Here is a 20,439-nt window from a genome sequence, read left to right as displayed (position 1 = left end):
TTTAGTTAATGAGCTGTTCATCTTCTGTAATTCTGAACCATTTTTTTTTGTAAAAACTGTGATATTTCTATTGCATCCACTCCCATATTAAAAATACTATAGTAATGTATACTGTAGTGCTTTTGAACCATGTTATAAAATAGCCTATTTAAATTGTATAGTTGCTCTGGTATCACAACAACTATAAACACAACCCAATACTGAAAAGCATGTTCAAAATGCAATAATATTTACTATAGAGGTCATTCGTCTGCGATAAAAAACGCGAACGAGATCTCCGCCACTGGTGACGTTTCCAGGTGGCTAAACAGCGAGATTCAGCAGGTGTCCGACTTCTGATGAAATTTTTGAGCCCTCCTCTTACTGCGCACGCCTGCTCTCGTTTACAATGCAGTCAAGGCGAGGCGCACCTCAAACGAGCCTATTGTCTCCAAGGCAGTCAGAGTGACCTTTGATGCTCTCACTGCCTTCGGTGTGAACACACAGTAAGGGGCCAATCACACCGAACATGCTTATTCCGTTGGAAAGTGACTCTTTAAAATTATTTAGAAATGGCTACAAGTTTATTGCGCGATGCCTCGCCTTTTAACCACCTGCAGTTGGAAAAAAGTCAACTCGTCAAACTCGTTTCTATCTCCAAACAAATGAAAGCAGAGGCTGATTTTTTGTTGAGTTGACTTTTTAAGATGGAGGAGAGTCTTTTGGTTGCTGTTTTGAGTTATCCAATGCTGTATGAGTTAAATCTTGAATTTCAGAATATGATTTTATATTAAAATAGAGTAGAGGAACTATGACGTCACTTTCTAGGCTAATCGGCTGCTAGCATAAAACTGGTTCCCTCGATAAAATCCCTATAGGATTTTCCCATAGGCTTTTCAAAGATTGCAAATAATAAGCTCGTTGTTCAAACACAGTTCATTACACTTACACGTTTTGTCCAGCCGGATAATCCTCTCACCAAAATACAACTTTAAACACATTTAGATCTTAAATACAAAGAATTGAACAGCTAACATGCGGCTATAACCAAACTACAGTGCCATTGGGGCGCTTGCCTGTGACGTCAGCACCACCCTGCTACAGACAACTTTTCAAGCTTATTTTTAAAAATACGGTTTAAGACAAAGATTTAGTCTCTCGGTTTATTATATTATAATCCACGCTATATATTCTAAACAAATAAATATGCAAAAACAAAGACCTATGTGCCTTTTGGATAGTTTTTACGTGGGAAATGCACTTTGTTTTGCTGTACGTTTGTTATAAAAGTTTTAAAACTGTTTGTATAAATGTGCCTACATGGTATTATCATAAGACATATTTAAATAAGTGTATCGCAAGCGTGCAAAAAACCTGCTTACCTTAGTAACAGACCACAGAAATGAGGCTTGAGGGACAAGTCTATATGCCTGCAAGTTCCATCATGGATAGAGAACAACATTCGATATTATTATTTTTTTTTGTCACAAAGTAAAGCGAAAAGCAGCCCATACAGTTACATCTGCTATACATTTTCAGGAATAGTGTAAATATTGCAGTTATGACAAAGTTAAATGTGTTCAGACGACGAAAAATCACTTCATCATGTTAAAATGACAGTTAACATGTATGTATTTCTTACACATTTATTCACATGCTTGCATTACTGAGAGCAGGAACGAGACAGGCAGCTTCAGTATTTTCATAACATCGTTAAATTAAAATAAGCAATCAACAAATTAATCTGTCTTGACAGTCTTTACAAGTGAAGGCATTATTAACACACAATATGAATTCCCAATTATTAAAATACTAAAAACTATAAAATACTATTCATGAATATACTTGAATAACAGACAAATGCAAATGCCCAATGCAAGTGAGCTGTTCTCCAGACCAGTTCAGCTCAATGACATATAATGCCTCCGACACCGCCTGTAGTCCCATTTAGCAAATTGATAGCTGCTGTCTTTTTAAAGAAGTGTAACTGATTTAAAAAATCAAGAATGTGATGTAACTAATGTGTTTTATGTCGTAAAGTAAAACGTGAAAGTATCTTGAGTTTGTGTTAGCCACAGACCTTATTTAATCAATTTTATTTAAATCCCATTGAAAAACCCATTGACTTTGGGACGAGGGAACCGGAACTGATATGCTAACTGATATGCTAACGGAAATGCTAACTCGTTTCCGGGTTTTTGCATACAAATTGACTTCATAGTTCCTCCACTCTATTATACCAATTTCAACAGCTGATTCAGTTGTTGCCTAGCAACATGAAAAAAAACACCACACTTCTTTTTTCTTTTGTCAACAAAAAAGGCAGTGTGGTACGCCTCGCATTTTTGGAATGTAAAAGTAAGTTTGGTGTGAAGAGCCCCTAACATGGCAGCACACATCATAGATCAAATAATATAAGAATTATTAAACTGTTTACATTTTAAATACAGCTTACACAACATCTAGCTACAAAAAAAAAATGTAGTTAGATGTTGCAACGACACATAGCTCATGTTCTGTGATTGGTCAATTTGGTAGCGGGATGAGCATGGGGCATGCTGGGAGCCGTGAGCCATGATGTAGCGACTGTTTAGAAGTGTCGAGTCCTGTGAAGGAGCTCCAGATGGAACGTTTGTTATGTGTTTACCTTATGATTAAAGTTTTTGCCACTGGTTCCCGAATGAGCAAGTAACTTGCAGCAACTTGTAGCGTTCAAAAACAAAACACCCACAAAGAAACTCGATACAGAGTAACATAAAACTGCCAGCTAGTGTTTCAGAAGTGTTCATACAAACAACATGCAGAAGTATAAAGGCATGACTACGTGCAAGGCAGGTCACACTGATCACTCGAGACAGAAGTATAAATCAGCCTTTAACTTAAAAGGATAGCTGACCCCAAAATCAAGTTCCGTCATCATTTACACACCCTCTACTTGCTCCAAACCTTTATGAGTTTCTTTCTTTTGTTGAACTTGTGCAGAGAGGCCCAATTGCTTTGTTGATAAGAGCTTCAATTCCATCCATCCAACAGTATTAGCAGCACAACCTCAAGCTATCAAGCTCTATAATAAGCGAGCATTTGAGGCTGAGCGACATGGGTGTGCCTTAGACAGCTGAGATATGAGATTTTAAATGTAATGTGATGGAGCTGTTTGAAGCCGTCAGCCTGGCAGGTTTCGTATGGCTTTCAAAGATTCAAGGAGAACTGAAGTATCCAAAAAATGCTTTCAAGTTTTAGACACCACAGATTTTGTTTTTATTCAGTTGAGTTGTGAGGGGAAAGCAGTTTCTTTGCGAGAGATGTGCTGGGTTTTGACGGCCGTGTAGATTTAACTTCCTGCAGTGAATTTTTTATTTTTTTTTTTCAAATGATTCTCTTTTGGGAACTAGTCATTATAATTTAATCACAAGCACACTGTCTTTTCTCATTGCGTGTGTTTGCATACAAAGCTGTGTAACTTGTCAGAGTGTGCATTTAGAAAGCCTCTACCAATACAATGCATAAAACAATAAGTCTTGGTTACTTTATTATCTATTTTCATGTTTATAGACCAGTACCAATTGCCAAATCTTAATCAAATTGAGATGTAATGTGAATTAAACATCTGTGAATTAAAATGTAATAAAAAAATACATTTCTAATAATATTAAGTTGATAAAAATATATCGAAATGAATCAATATGATATCAAACCCAATCAATATAGCATTGGATTGCAATTTTGTGTGTCAAATCAAAATCTAAATTAATATCAAATAGAACTGAATCAAGATAGTAAGTGAATTAAATTGCAAGCTTGTTAATAAACATTTATTTTGATGTACATATACATAAATCCAAATTGAATGATTTCAACCTTAAGTTGATGAATCAAATCAAACCAGTTTTGACCTGATGTTTACTTGAATCAGTATTTAATTAAATTATGCCAAGATCAGAACCAAATCAAGTCAAAAATGACCTGATATATGAGGCCTTGAGACGAAGAACCATATAAGTCTATTGTCATGTGATGTGGATGCTGACAAGGGAGTGCGGATTCAAACACAGGTTTATTGAGAATGGTTAGGAAAGCAACGGTCAACACAGAGGCAAACAGATGTATACAGGAAATCCAGAGTTGTGATTGATAAAACAGGCAGATGGTCAAAAGGCAGGAAGCAAGCAACGTAAACAAACAAAACAATGCAAGGTTCAAAAAACACGTAAGGCAAGTACAGTGCTAAATACATATTTAAATGTATATAATGATGTTTAACAGAGCAAGGACATTTTCCCAGTATGTCTGCTATAATTGTTTATTGTAAAGAAAGTCTAATTTGTTTTATTTCTGCTAGAATAAAAGCAGTTTTTATTTAAAAAGAAAAAAAAAAAATTAAAGTCAAAATTATTAGCCCCTTGTCCACAGAACAAACTACCTAGTCAAATATTATTTACTGTCATCATGGCAGAGATAAAATAAATCAGTTATTAGAAATGAGTTGTTAAAACTAATATGTTTAGAAATGTGTTAAAGATCTTCAATGGAGACATTGAACAGAAATTGTGGGAAAATATCCAGGGGGTAGTAATTCAGCGGGGCTAATAATTTTGAAGTCTGATTTATTAGCCCCCTTAAAAATTTTTTCTTCTTTTTTAAATATTTTCCAAATGATGCTTAACAGAGCAAGGACATTTTCACAGTATGTCTGATAATATTTTTTTCTTCTGGAGAAAGTCTTATTTGTTTTATTTCGGCTAGAATAAAAGCAGTTTTTAATTTTCTTAAAAAACATTTTTAAGGTCAGAATTATTAACCCCTTTAAGCTATATTTTTTTTCCGATAGTCTACAAACCAAACAATTGTTATACAATAACTTGCCTAATTACCCTAACCTTCTTAATTAACCTAGTTAGGCCTTTAAATGACACTTTAAGCTGTATAGAAGTGTCTTGAAAAATATCTAGTAAAATATTATTTACTGTCATCATGGCAGAGAAAAAAAGTTAAAGATAAAATCAGTTATTAGAAATAAGTATTAAAACGATTATGTTTAGAAATGTGTTGAAAAAAATCTCTCCATTAAACAGAAGTTAATAATTTCATTGCAAATATATTGTACGTTGTTTATTTTGAAAGGTTAACTGTTTTTGTGCTGTCTGGCATTTGCATTCAGAAAGAGTGAGATCACATCACATACAGTATACAGTTCTTCTACTCACCTCTGTCAGTGGATTTTTCCCTGCTTTTTGTTCTCCTCTTTGATTCAAATATGGTTTCCCAGCATCCCTCAAAGCCTTCCTTTCTCTGTCCTTTCATTTGTTCATGTCGGCTCTTTTTTTTTTTTTTTTTTTTGCCAAGGATTTGCCTTTTAATGTTTGAAGTGGACATGACAGCAAGCGGCATGTCCATTCTTCTTAGCAGACATAAAGATTTTTCCATATGACACTATTTTACTGTTTATGCAAACTCTTGGTTGTGCAAAAATATCCCCCAAGCTGTTTCTGTTTCTGTAATACAATTAATGTCACATTATCTTTTTTTTTTTTTTTTTGACTTTGACGGTTGTTTGTCACACGCACATATATTCAATATTGATAAATAAATAAATTGATTAATATATATAAATATATATATATATTATATATAAATGTATTAACAGTTACATGAAATCTTATAAATCAAAGATGAATCCAATTATTATCTATACCCAGCCCCACACAGTAAAGTGGAAAGTGAACTTTTCTATTTTGACCACTTCTCAAAACCTGTGCAAAGTTAAAAGAATTGCTCTGGAAGGTTTGTTTCTCTGCGAGAGCTGTGGGCTGACTTCAAATCAACTTGGACACAATGCAGAGATTCGGCGATGGGCTCTGTTGGGCAGCAATCTCCAGCCTCCGGGGAGAATCCGGCTCTATCATGTACCTCGTAGGGTTCCTCTCCTTTGGGAACCTCAGAACTGAATCCAATACCTCTTTCAAGACTGAGCTCAATAGAAACGCCTAATTCAATTCCAAACCCTTGCTTGAATTTTCCATTTCAAATGTTTTTTTCATATTCTTCACGAGACGGTAAAAACTTCCGAATGTTTATTCGGAGACTCAAACTTTACTGCGGACGTGAGACCAAAAAAAGAATGCTCTGTATCCCTTTTGCATCTTCAAGTCAGTCATAAATCAGCTTTTCTGGCTCAATCCCACAAGCAGATATTTCACCCTTTTATTAGAGAGTTCTAATTGCGAACCAATTTGCTTTTTGGAAATATAATTGTGGGGTCATTTATGGGCTTTTAAAGCAGCTGCATTTAAAATAAAAATGTACTAATGGGCCTGTAGCTGTACTGCTGCTCTTTTGAGAGGCTAAAGTGGGTTGTTTATGCCATAATGCCCATGTTACATTTACAAGACCTGCGGAGCAGAGTATCTGAAGGCACACAGGAAATGACCCTTCATTACTGGTAGCCTTTTCTCCTCCAATTTGTTTTCTGGATGAAAATGGCTATTTAGCAACTATTAAGAAACATGCTATCCACATCACAACAGCTGAAGAGGGAGGCATGCTGGAACAATGCTTCAACCCAACATTTAATAAATGAACTTATTGTTTACTATCAATTATTTTTATTATTATTATTTATTTATTTATTTATTTATTTATTTTTTACTATTAAGCACAAAAGAAAATACTTTGAAGAATGATGGAAACTAGTAGTTATTGAAAAATAAATGTACTGTGGAAGTCAATAGTTTTCATTTTATGGTTACCAAGAAAAAAGTGAAGGGTGTGTAAGTAATTGAATTTTACAGTTTGGTTAAACTATCCCTTAAATTTTCACGAAACCCTCAAGTATGTTTTTGAGATTTTAACAGATTTGTGTGCGTTAAGCATCAGTTAAGACAATATTAGGGGGGTAAAAGAGTCAGTGAGGGGCAGAGTTCAGATGGGAGACATTTCTGAGGAAAAAGCTGTTACTCTGTCAGCTGGTTTTTATCTAGGGGAGTCTGAAGCGCCTGCCGGAGGAGGCGGGTGAGAGGTATCCTTAAGAATACTGCGTGCTCGGAGCAGACAGTGTTTCTTCTGAATGTCCTATGTGGCTGGCTGTGTGGTCCCTGTGATACGTTGGGCCGCTGCAGTGCCTTACTCTCAGCAACAGCTTCCATACCAGACTGTGACCCAGTTGGTCAGGATGCTTTCTGTTGTGCAGCGGTAGAAGTTCACCAAGACAGCTGATAAAAGCTGGTTCTTCTTAAGTTGCCTTTAGAAAAATAGATGCTGTTGAGCCTTCTTGACCAGGCTGGAGGTGTTGGTGATCCAGGAAAGGTCATTTGCGATGTGGGTCCTCGGGATCTTGAAGGCCTTCCCATTGATGTGGATGGGATAATCTGAGCCAGTTTGTCCCTTCCTGAAGTCCACAAAGAGCTCCTTGGTCTTGTTGGTGTTAGGGAGCAGATTATTGTTGGTGCACCAAGTGGCCACAAGTTGTGGTCAATCATTGTGGGGACATTACATTTTGTTTGAAAATTGAAATTCGGTTGACGTCAGAACCCAACATAAGGCTGACGTCAATGTCCAACGTCCATCCTAAAATCAAACAAATATTAACACCTAATGATGTTACAGCTTACTGTTGTGTGGACATTACCACTATGATGTCTGTCAGATGTTGGATTTTGTTTGCTATACCTGAAGAATAAATGTCAGTATTCGACGTCAATATGATGTTAGCTCGGTGCTGGATTTTGGTAATTTTTTAAAACAACCTAAAATCAACCAAATATCAATGTTATTTTACAACATTTACCATTCTATATTGAATTTTGGTCACTTGCCATCACAAATTAAATCTAACCTTATACAGTACTAACATCTTTTGATGTTGTGTGCCTACTAGGCAATAACTAAATGCACTACAGAATGTTACATTTACACACATCAACAAATGACAAGCATAATACTCACTACTCTTGAGTACTTTTAAAAGATCTACTTTTTACTCTTATTTTGAGTAATATTTAAAACAGACACTTTTACTCTAGTTGCACTACATTTTTAGGCAAGTAATGGTATTTTCACTTAGTGAAGTTTCATAAACTAATTTCGATTGGAGCAAGTGATATGATTGAGCACTACTGGCCGCACATCTGTTATCAGTAATGATCCAATCAGAGTGATCCTTGGTTACTATAAATGGATCATTTTCTCCCTACTGCTCTATCTTCATTTTGGAAGAATCCCCCCTTCCACCCCATCTCCTCCTTTACCTCCCCTTTCTAAGGGGCGAGCTCTCAAGACCTTCCTGATCTCGGATCTCCTGATGTGCTTATTGACCGGGCGAGAGCCCTGGGCTCAAATATCTCCGAGCTCAGGGTTCTCTCTCGGGACGGCATGCCAAACCTGCTATAAATTCTAAACATATCTAAGTGGGAACTCTTGAAAGTATGATTTTTTAGTACTCTTTACACCACTGGAAAAAGAGCATAAATGTTTTAGCAAACTAACCATTGTGTGTCTAATGTCAATGCATCTGCCAATTATGTTTAAAAAATTATTAAACTTTGCAGGGGAAGCAGATTGGAATTTATAATGTGAACTGATAACGTAATGCACTGATGGTTTTAAACACACTGGTGTGATCATATCAAAGTCTTAAATTAAAGTTTATAAAGATAATGCAGTGTGTGAATGACTGTTTGTGGATTTTTCCCAGTACTAGGTTGCAGCTACAAGGGCATCCGCTATGTAAAAGTTGGTGGTTCATTCCACTGTGCTGACCCCGGATAAATAAATGGCTAAGCCGAAGGAAAATTACTAAATCACAACTAGTTAACATATCTAGTTTGCTTTATCTACAAAGATATTGCAACTATAGCGTTCTAATATATTTCTATCAGTGCAGTTATAAATCACATATAAGTACAATTATCTTAAATTCAAGATTTTTTGGGCCAAACCAGATGGATTCAGTGCTTTAAAAAAATTCCAGCAACAGCTGGATAGTGAGGGTGGAACTTTTTATCACTTTCACACTCATTTAGACTCCCAGGGTCTTAAAGAGCTGTTAGAATGAGGAATGATGTAAAGGTGCTTGCTGATATCCACTGGATGGCCACAGATTGATTTTGACTTTGAGCACAGCGCTGTCTGACCACCCAGTGCTTTTTGAATGATGTGTTCCTTTGCCTGAGCTTTTTTTTTAATTATTATTTTTATTTTTTTGGTCAGAGAAAATTTGAATGGGTCGGTTTCAGTACAGGCAGCAAACACCAGTCGTTTTCTGTCTGTGCCCTCTGAACTGTGACCAAAATGAGAAGCCTGCTGGAGTAAACAAACAGATTGTGCTGAGGTGCACTTTTAAGACGGGTATTCCCAAATTTTATTTATTAATGTATTTGTTTTATCTTCTGAACACCTTAACCCCTTAATCAACACTACTTTTGAGTAGAAACATAAAACTTGCATGTTCTACTTAATTGATAGCTTTAACACTTTGCTGCATACACATAAGATTAGTCTCATTTTAATAAAGACAGATGACTTTAGTTAATTAAAAAAGGTTCAAAAAGTTGAATCAAACAAAGTTATATGCATTTGTTTATGAAAATAATAAAACAATAAATGTAAATTTTAGTTTATTAAAATATATACTTAACAAAAAATGTTTTAGCATAAAATGACAGAAAATCAAGCTAAACATCTGATAGTGTTTCTTTGAACGGTTTATGTGACTTTTTTCAATTATGAATATATGGTTCCTTTTACAGTATTGACATTGTAAAGTAATTAAAATACAATCAGTTACATAGACTTCAGCATTTATTTAGTTGTTCAAGTGTAAAACTGTTTACATGCACATGCTGTCAGGATCAGCAGGCTAATGCAGAAACCCTATTTTAAATACTGGGGTAAAATACGTTTTCTTATTTTAAAGACATGGCGTTGAAAAATTTAATATATTGTTGTGCTTATTGCACATTCTGAGACGCGCTTTATATCGTATATCATTCAGGCAGTGGAGAATGTTGATTTTTAGAGAAACAAGCCTTAAATGCACCAATTTTGTTGGCGTTTTGTTGAGTTGTATTAACACTTTGTTTGGGTGGAGTACCATACATCACCACCAGATAACATTCACTTAACATTGGTTACCTTATCAAAGCATTTCAGTATATAGTTTTGAGGAATACGAACTATGATTTTTCATACTTTTGACAATATTTATAAAGTAGACATTAAATCCTAATGTAGTAGAGACAGTCTGATGGTATTTAATCTCAATTTAGCCTCTAAAAACAAAAACAAAAAATGTTTGCATGTGGATTGCTGTAGCAAAGTAATGCTTTATAACTACGATTGCTTGTCACAAATAAATAAATAACTCATTCATTCATTTTCTTTTTGGCTTAGTCCCTTTATTAATCTGGGGTCACCACAGCGGAATGAACCGCCAACTTATCCAGCATATGTTTCACGCAGCGGATGCCCTTCTAGCTGCAACCCATCTCTGGGATACATCCATATACACTCATTCACACTCATACACTACGTACTACCCAATTCACCTGTACCACATGTCTTTGGACTGTGGGGGAAACCGGAGCACCCGGAGGAAACCCACGCGAACGCAGGGAGAGCATGCAAACTCCACTCTGAATTGCCAACTAACCCAGCCAAGGCTCGAACCGGCCACCTTCTTGCTGTGAAGCGACAGCTCTACCTACTGCGCCACTGCGTCGCCATAAATAACTCTTGCTCAATTAGAAATCTCAAAAAGATCTGGAAACAAGACTTTTTAAGCTTTAAAAATGATATATAGTCATGACAGATTTATGTTTAGACTACAATAATATGGTTTAAAAATGTAACTGCAAATGGTCCGGTCACACTTTACAATAACGTTCATTAGTTAATGTTAATTAATGCATTTACTAACATGAACAAACAATGAACAATACATTTACTACTGTATTTGTTTATGTTAGTTAAGGTTAGTTAATGAATATACAGTAGTTCATTGTTAGTTCATGTTAACTCATGGTGCATTAACTAATGTTAACAAGCATGGACTTGGATGTTAATAATGCATTAGTAAATGTTCAATTATGATTAATAAATGCTGTACATGTGTTGTTCATGATTAGTTAATGTTAGTAAATGCATTAACTAATTAACCTTATTGTAAAGTGTTACCAATGGTGCAATAGGTTGAAGGGTAACATTAAATGGAGTTTGATCTGTTGCTCTATATCACTACTATAATGAAAAAAAAATAATAAAATAGGTTAAATGTGTATTTAGAAGACTTGGGTCTTTCCAATAATTTATAGTTTGTCTTGATTAGATTAGTATTTAACTCCAATATAGTGAATTAAATGTAAACTTCACGGGTAGCAGGAATGTGTCTGTTAAATGCCTACGCGTTTTACTTGATACAGTATGTTCTCTATTTTGTCACCACAAAACTACTCTTGGAATACTATGTAGCAGGTGTATATATAGGCAAAAACCAAAACTGCATACAATATTTTTTTGAATATTAATCAAAGATCATTCTTTAAGAAAAATATATATTTTAGTAGTTATATGCTTGTTGAGATCTTCATTTTCTCCACATTTTGATTGCAGATTTTCGAATAGTTTCATCAACCATTTATTGTCCTATCTTAACAAACCATACGTGCATGGAAAGCTTATTTATTCAGTTCCACATGATGTATACATTTGAGTTTTTCAAAACTGACTCTTTTCAACTCTTAAGGCTCGTACACATTGGGACGCTTTTCGTTTGCGTTTATTTTCAGTGTTTTTCAAGACCATTTTCTGAATTCAAACCCAAGCGATTTTCACTGCCGTCGAGCAGAAGAGTATGCAAAATCACTCCTTGACGTTAGATGGCGCTACACATCTTTAAGCTTCTGACACCGCTTGTAACACAAAAGAAGAAGACAAAGTTGACGCGCTTGTTGTTATGGAATGATTATTGTTGACCAGTGCAATGAGCAGCTCCACGTTTATATCGCCGCTGGGCATCTTCATCAATGTGCGCTTGCATTGACAGTTTTGCACTTGAGCGCCTCCAAGTTCTGTTTACTGTAACTTAAGCAGCTCGGTGCACATGAACAACAGTGCCAATCTGATTGGTGGAGAAGAAGAACAACAACAACAAAAAAAACGAGCATGAGGCGTTTTATTTTTAAGATGACGCTTTTACGCCTGGCATTTTGCGTGTTGGTGTGCAAGATCACATTGACACCCTTTATTTAGTCCCGAGGCGTTAAAACTCAGTGGAAAACGTTATCCACTTCTCGTTGTGCACGGGCCTTTACATGCACATAAACTGATCAAATATTTCTTTATTTTTTCAGCAAATGTTTAGACTGTCATTTAAAATGGATTTTTTTTTATTTTAAAGTTTTTATTTTATTTCTAAGCTTTTCATTAACTTATATATGCCATTCTGGGAAACTCTTAGCATCTCAGAATTTTTTTGAAAATTCGAAAAAATTATATATGTCCCGTATTCAAACTATGAGTCTCGATTCCATGAATGTTGTCCTTGAAATATGCAAAGATGCATTAGACAAACTAATAGCTTGTTTCCAACTGAGCGGTACGGTTTGGTTCTGAAATACACAATTATTGCCATTTACAAAAGTACCAAAACTGGAAAATTGGGAACAAAATGGAGGAGACCAAATGAAACAACAAGCTACTAAAACAACAGATGCTTGTGTTGACAAGTGCTTGTGTGAGGGGATTAAAAAATATCCACCATTCTAAATGAATATAAATATGAAGTCAGAAATGAACGAGAGCTGTAAAGCTGAGCACAGTTACATGGGAGTACCGGGTCTTTTAATCAGGAGAAACATCTGCAAGCTTCATACGCTCTGCACTTTATCTCATCACTGTCTAGGAGAAAAAAAATGATAAATTAAAACGAGCAGTTATTTTATTCCAAGTTAAGTAACTCAATCTGTAGTGAAGGGCAACACTCAGCAGAGAGTAAAGAGGGAGGGATGGGGACATGTACTCTGAGGGTTCATATCAGATAGCGCAAGAACTTTGTTCCTCTGCCAGAGATTCAGCTGGACTCTGTTTCTCCTTCCGGACAGGAGCCCTGGAGTCTGACACCCACAACACGCTATTTCTAGGCCTTGTACAATCCAGCTGCATGTGTAGGTCCCTCGTGGTTATCTAAATCTCCTCTTGGGGCGAGGATTTCCCGTCAAGTCACATTAAAAGAGAAGAGAGCTTATAATGGCATTACTGTTGGACTGAAGCGAAAGTATTAATTTCTCTTCAAGGAATGCTGTTTTTTTTTTTATTCTTTGTGGTATATGCATGGCAAAAAAATAGCAGAAGTTAAAATATGAAAAGTGAACCTGACTTTTCAACCTCAATCTCTGTCAAAAAGCATCCACACATTCAGATTTACGTGTATTCAGGAAAGGACTTTTATTTTTTACAATGCAGTCTGTGGATTAAAGATTCTTCCTTCTGTCATTCAAACGCCATGAGATCTTTCTTCATCTTCAGAACACAATTTAAAATGTTTTAAATGAAATCTGAGAGCTCCTTCATCTTTCATATACAGCAATGTTCCCAACAAACTCAAGGTTCAGAAAAAAACAAAAAAAAAAATTATTTTAAATCCTCGAAACAGTCCATTTATATTCAGAGGTTTAATTGGCATATTATAAAGCTACAAGAATACAATTGTGCAGAAACAAAACAAAAATAGGATTTTTATTTAACTTTTTTTTCTCCTCAGTGTCAGTATAGGGTGCACGTTCATGAGCACAAGTGTTGCGTAAGTTACTTTAAAAAAGTAATAAATTACATTAATTACATTAATAACTACTCCTTGAAAATTGTAATTTAATAACTTAATGTTAAAAGGAATCAGATTACTAATTACTTTTAAAGCTTATAAAGTATACCTATATAAAAATACTAAACTGGCAGCTCTTTCAGTAATTTATTATTGACTGAAAAAAACATTACAATGGTTGATCACAGTAGCTTGACATACTCAAAAGACTTCGATTTCCCCCCAAAAAAACTTATTTTAGAGTTTACTTTTTCCCAATCCCGTTTGTCATTTTTTAACATAAAAGAAGCATTTAGAAGAAAACTGGATACCTGTAACCATTGACAGCCATTGTAGGAAATAAAAACACTAAAGTGTTTGGGTGTTCTGTGTTTGTGTGAGGTAATTAGTCTACTGAAATGTGTGTATTCTATACTAAGTATAAAGCTGATCGATAAGTTCTTGGCACGTGTGCCTTGGAAATGTGAGTGTGCATAATATGTGTTCCCAATATACGCTTGCTAAAATAACACAATATGTGAACTGCCCCAAGCAGCCACGCTTCTCTTCAAATTTAAAAGATACCTTCAATCCTGATCCTTCACAAAAATTCAATTAAGCCTGTTTTGGATGAGTTGGGCCATTCTGTTTGGGGTGCCAATGTCCTCCTTGGTGACAAATACTGTCGTTGAATGCTTTCTATTCAAGTGCTTGAACAAGTTTCTGGTTGATTTAAAAGCAGTTGAAAGTTGAATTTTACAGCAATATTTTTGTTTTTATGGTTATTGAAATCAAAGTAATGTCTGTATTCCCACTTGAAGAAGTAACCACTCTCGACAGCAACCTTTCTTTATTCTATTTATTCTATTTATTCTTTATTTCTCCAGCAATTTAGACGCACATGCTTATTAACTGACGTTTCAGTGTAAATTGTGATTTAAAAGAATTAGTTTTTTTTTCATCTAAAAACTATATTTGTAACGAATATAATATTTATAGTATATAGTATATGACTTTACTAACTGTTACCACCTTACACAAATTTAAAATGTAATTCGTTACATTATTGCGTTTTTCAAAAATGTAATTACTGCGGAATGTATAACACCTACAGTAACTCTGATGAGCACTATGCACCTGGATGTCTGAGTGCCGCTTCTTCTGTTTGAAACAAAGCATCCGAGGTATACCTCAGTAGCACGACATGCATAAAGAGCATAGTGCCATACAATATGCACAATATACTGTCACTGAAACTGTTGGATAAAGTTATGTTTGTTTAATGTGTGCACAAAAATATTGTCATAGGTTGATAATACCCAGTTGCATTACTAAAGTCATATACTTTGAATGAGTTGTGACCATTGCTGTCTATGGAGGATACGAGAGCTCTCAGATTTCTTCAAAAATATCTTAATTTGTATTCTGAAGAAGAACAAAATTCTTGGCTTTGGGTATGGTCAAGGGTAAAAAATAGCATAATTTTTATCTTTGAGTGAACTAAGCCTTTAAGTTATACCCTTTCTTATTACAGAATAATGTTTTCAATTGATTACAGAGTTTGCTTTCTTGACTTTTGTCATAAAAACAAGTTCCTCATTTATGTAAAAAATCATGGAAATAAAGCTTTTTTTCTGTTTCTGAAGATTTTGAATGCTATCTAGTGATTGTCTCTTCAGGCGCTAGTGGAGGATAATCACACAAGAACCTGTTTACTCCATGAAAAAACATGTTTAAGTATTAAAGCGTCAAGTCAGCACATTTAAAAGATCTTCAAAAAAAAGTCTTTACTTCACACACCTGAGCATAAAATAGAATGAGTTATGCTACCTAGTTATATCAGGAAAGGTGAAATGTTTGAAGTGTTAATGAAGCAGCACGATTTTTGTTTGAGGGGAAAGTCGAGCAGCTGAATGTGGGGGTAGGAAGAGTTTCCCGCTGAGATCGCCCATCCTGCGCAAGCCATCAGGAAATGTTACTTACTCCCAGGAAATAGAAGCAGCAGCGCAGGCGGTGGGCACAATGATGCCTGCCACAGGAGGAGATAACTTAATGAATGTGAAAATCATATGCAAGGGTCTACAATGTTTTACTGAGATGAACCATGTCATAATATGTCACATTCGATCTATGCTGCCGCAGCCCTTGCTATGGCCAGCGGTAATTGCGAATGCTGTTTTTGGAGATGCAATATCATACGTTTAATTTATTCTCTCAATGAAAGTAGTCACCCATGATCAGGGCGAACACTCACAGGTTTTTTTTTTTCTTGCAGTCTGTTCTAGGGGTGCAGTGTGAAGTCCAGAGGCAGCTGAAGTCTTTTGTCCGGTTGGAGCGGTTTGGTCAGATCTACAGTGCAAGTGATTCTGGATGTCCTCCAACCCCTCTCCACACACTTTTTGCAACAGGGACTTCTCTCTTCGGGAAAGGTGTGAAAGTCGCCATCCGTGAAGGTCGCGTTGAAGCGGACATCATCAGCCTGGCTAATGAAGATGGCCGAAGGATCGCCGCAGTCCTAGACAAGGCAAGCTACCTGCAGGACTTGCATTTCACCATTGCAGGCTTGGACACGCACTACTTTGTCAAATCAGGTCTGGTAGAGGGTGATCTATCTCTGCTGGGTATGACAGTCGGCCAGCGTACGCTGGAGACAGGAGTCAACGTAACAGTCTCGCAGGTCAACATGGTCCTCGGAGGACGTTCGCGCCGCATAACTGACATCCAGATGCAATACGGTACTTTAAGCCTTAATGTACGCTACGGCAGCAGTGTGGATGAAGAAAAGGTCAGAGTTCTGGAGCTTGCACGACAGAGGGCGGTTGCAACCGCATGGGCCCACGAGCGCCACAGACTACGGCAAGGAGAAGAGGGCTCTCGGGCTTGGACGGACGGGGAAAGGCAGCAGCTCCTAAGCTCTGGACGTGTACAGGGCTACGAAGGCTTCTACATAGTATCAGTCGACCAGTTCCCAGAGTTGGCTGACAACATAAATAACGTCCATTTCTTGCGACAGACTGAGATGGGACGCAGGTGACATGAACGCGAAGGAAACCCTCGCTCGGACTCGACGTCCCAGACTTCTTGCCAAAGACAAGTTGCGTTTGTGACCATATTACGTTACTTTATTTTTATGTTAACTGTGCCAGACTTTTTTTAATACATGACATACACGGTTGCAAACAGTTGCACTGTTTCAACAGCAGAGTGCCCTTCTCTCTTTTGGTAATTCTTAAACCCTCTTTGCCCTTCAAGTGCGGCTGCTAGAAGGTGGCATATGGCAGAGTCGGCGGTTTATGCCTTGGTGTTTGTGGGTTTGCTCAAAGGAATATAGGAAGAAGGCTGGTAATGCATTATGCTCACTGGCTCAGCCTGCTGCCAGACGAGCAGATTGTTATTCACAAGCTTCACTCTACTCTGCCTTTTCCTGCGCCTCAGCCAAGGAGAGACCTCTTTTAATCGCTTCTTTTTATACTTGAAAGCCCACCGGCTGTGTCATACTTAAACAAGAACATTGGTGTTTGCAGTGCATCGCTACCAGTTCAGATTCCTAACTGAACCCATCTCATGTTCAAAACTTGTTGTGGTGTCTTGTAATATTTTGGGACTGAGTGGTTTGCTGGTAACATCCTTTTATTATGATTTCCAGTTTTGACCAAATGGCTTAAAATACATAGGGAAAGGGAACTTAATTGACAAGAGTTTAGGAGACAAGTAGGAAATAGGTAGCCCCGTGGTCTTTAAAGATATGTGTGTAAATGATTCAGCACTGTTTAAATGAAAACAAAACCTAGTGAGCTGCCTACCTAGATGCCATTTTAAAAGTTTGTTCTAATAGCCTAGTTAGATTTAAGGCAGCATTGCAAGCTGTGTTCACACCATGTCAGAATTTCAACACATCCCCTTGACATCTGTCCTGATGAATTATTAGGAAGTAGTGCACACCCCAGATGTAATGACCACTTCACTTTGCTTCATAGCTTCATCACCGCCTCGTGTGTGTTGTTGTCTATTAATTTAATAGGCTGTCATCAATTATCCCTTATGTAATTATGGAAAAACTGCCATGCTTAAACATAGAACACAACTGAATCTGGCTTAGGTGGTACAGTGGTCACGTAAATTTCTAATTTACGAATAGTAATAAATAGTTTTACAATAACATAATGTTTTTATTTTTATTTTAATGATGACAAATTATGACATGGTGTGAACACACCTACATAAATGTAGGTAAAAAAAAAAATCAAAATGATGATTATATACATTTCAGGTATTTAATTTTGTACTTAAAATTATCGTTAGAGATAGTCTGAACTTATTTTGGACTCTTACCCAGTGTTTTTGTGCTGTATGCACAATATTTATTTGACTGTAGTGCATTTAGCATAGCAAAATGCTCATTTTAGACTACTGAAATTCATTCTTCCATGCACAGAGCTATTTGTCTGGCATGTGGTGATCCAAATAAACCACTTAGAGAGCTGCCTGTAAAAGGCAGTTCCCTCTGTAGGCTGTAAGACAGCAAGGCAGCTTGCTGGGTTTTGAAATGGAGCTACTGAGACTTTGTTTTTAAGTAAAAATAGTTTATTTCATGGTAACATTCACAGTATAACAGTTGTGAAACATTCAAAAATGTGAACATTTGTCCTTTTTATTGCTAATTGTTGTACTTGAACAATGCCTAGTGTTTCAACACATGGAATAAAGTCCAAAAGGTCGGTCGATTCATTTAATTTGCTTTCATGGTTACGGACCATTCCTGAATGACAGTATTTATTTTAGTGCTGTGTCTTTAGAGGAGTATACATCCTCGTGTCTGTCAGTGAAATAAGCGCTTCAAGCGTAAAGTGGCATGAATGCTTAAAAAAAAAAGAAGCACATTACTTAAACGTGCACTCAGATTCCTTTTTTTTTTTTTTTTTTTAAAGAAATACGTGCTGTCAGTGCTGCATATTGTGGTAAGGAAAGGTGACAACCCCTGTGAATAGCCTTTGCCCCGAGGGTCTCCCAAGCACAGACCAATGTCGTAAGTGCTGCCTGAGATGCATTAAGGCCTGCGGTTGAAATGCACGTCAACCCACCATCTGGATTTGTGAACTTCAAAGTGCATCTATTTCTGGTTGGATGGTGTTAATATGTCGGACATGAAGGCGCATTGGCGTTACATGAATCTGCCTCTGCTGTCGCTCTCGAGGAAATCAATCGGGGACGCTCACTGAAATGAGTAGATCAAGTGTTTTTAAGCTGTAAAATATTGTCCAGCATATTTTGGTTTTATTTACTGTCATTGAATGCAGTGATCGCTGTATTTAAAAAAAAAAAAAAGCAACGTCAAATGAAGGATAAAAAATGCAATGTGTTCAATTGCACTGAAATACGTCGTAAGGCTTTTTGTTTTTGAACTCATATGGACTTTTTTGTTTGTTCTCAACACTGTGTTTCTAAATGCTTCTCTTGGAAAGTGTAAATAAGAAGACAAGAAACGGGCTGTAAATAAAATGCAAATGTAGATACCTTTTAGAGCTACAGCAGTGAATCTGTGTAGTCTTTAGTTAAAGACGGAAAAAAAATAAAGAATATTTTGTGTTTACATTTATTTCAAGGCATTGTGATTCGCATTATAACTTCTCATTTGTATTATTATCAAACAGGTTTCCATGAAGTGGTTAAGCATTTGCTTTTCTACTAATCCACTTCATTGTGATTTGCATTATAACATCTCATTTGTATTATTATCAAACAGGTTTCCACCAAGTGGTTAAGCATTTGCATTTCTACCACTTCACTTCATTGTAATTTACATTATAACATCTCATTTTTATTATTATCAAACAGGTTTCCACAATGTGGTTTAACATTTGCGTTTCAACTACTGCTTCTGAATTACTCCGTTATCTTACTGAACAGCTCCGAATGCACGAAAACATTACTAATTCAAATATTTTCAAACGACATGTGGAGCAGGAAAAAAAAGTTCTCTGTCTCACCCTATTTCATGTCAATTTGCTTCTAAAGCGGAACTGCAAATTAATGCCTTTAATGTGGGTTTTGACGTTAAGTGGCTCTGGCATCTAATTGTACATTGTGTAATGAGGTGTTTACAATTTTCGGAAGTTTTGCACAAGTGATTGAAATATTAATACAACGAAATGAGTTTCTGGAGGAGGGGAGACTCTAACAAAAACTACTTTTTATAAACATAAATTAATGGTAAAACAACACACTTTGTACAAATTTTAGCACTTTGTTTTTGAAGGATACACCAAAAAGTAGCAAAAGTTATATTAATATGTCTGGGTACTTGACAACAATGTATATCTCTGTGCGCAAGCATCAGTCCTGCTGGGATGACACGTCAATAAATAAACCAGTGGATGAGAAAGCATTAGACAAGCCTGCAGTGAGAAATGCTCAATAATAGATGAACATCTTCAAACATGCCAAGATGTGTATGTTGCTTCAGTTGTTTTATGGTTTTTAATTTTTAGAAGTAAACTTTTCAGATTGGGGCTAAAAAAATGTGAAAATGTTTAATTAGAAGCTATTAATATAAACTAAATTAATTTATTGATCATTAATAAATACAATTCTTGCATTTTAAATAGCCATATTTGTAAATACAAATGCTGCCTAATGATTTGGCTGATGCATTTTAGTCAATCCAAATA

General features: G+C 36.2%; 1 protein-coding gene across 31 annotated transcripts in view; it reads left to right on the top strand.

Moving 5' to 3' along the window:
• Positions 1-18,499, top strand: part of tenm4 (teneurin transmembrane protein 4) — a 463,933-nt gene extending 445,434 nt beyond the window's left edge. For 30 of the 31 annotated variants that reach the window (XM_073922732.1, XM_073922725.1, XM_073922721.1 and 27 more), the window contains one exon: positions 16,047-18,499. In XM_073922732.1, coding sequence (XP_073778833.1) covers positions 16,047-16,805 — 759 coding nt within the window. In that variant the 3' untranslated portion in view covers positions 16,806-18,499. 31 annotated transcript variants of the gene reach the window in all.
• Positions 18,500-20,439: the final 1,940 nt, after the last annotated feature.

The sequence above is a fragment of the Danio rerio genome, chromosome 15 (genome assembly GCF_049306965.1).
Source record: "Danio rerio strain Tuebingen ecotype United States chromosome 15, GRCz12tu, whole genome shotgun sequence".
NCBI lineage: Eukaryota > Metazoa > Chordata > Actinopteri > Cypriniformes > Danionidae > Danio > Danio rerio.
This window is presented reverse-complemented; position numbering and strand designations above follow the sequence as displayed.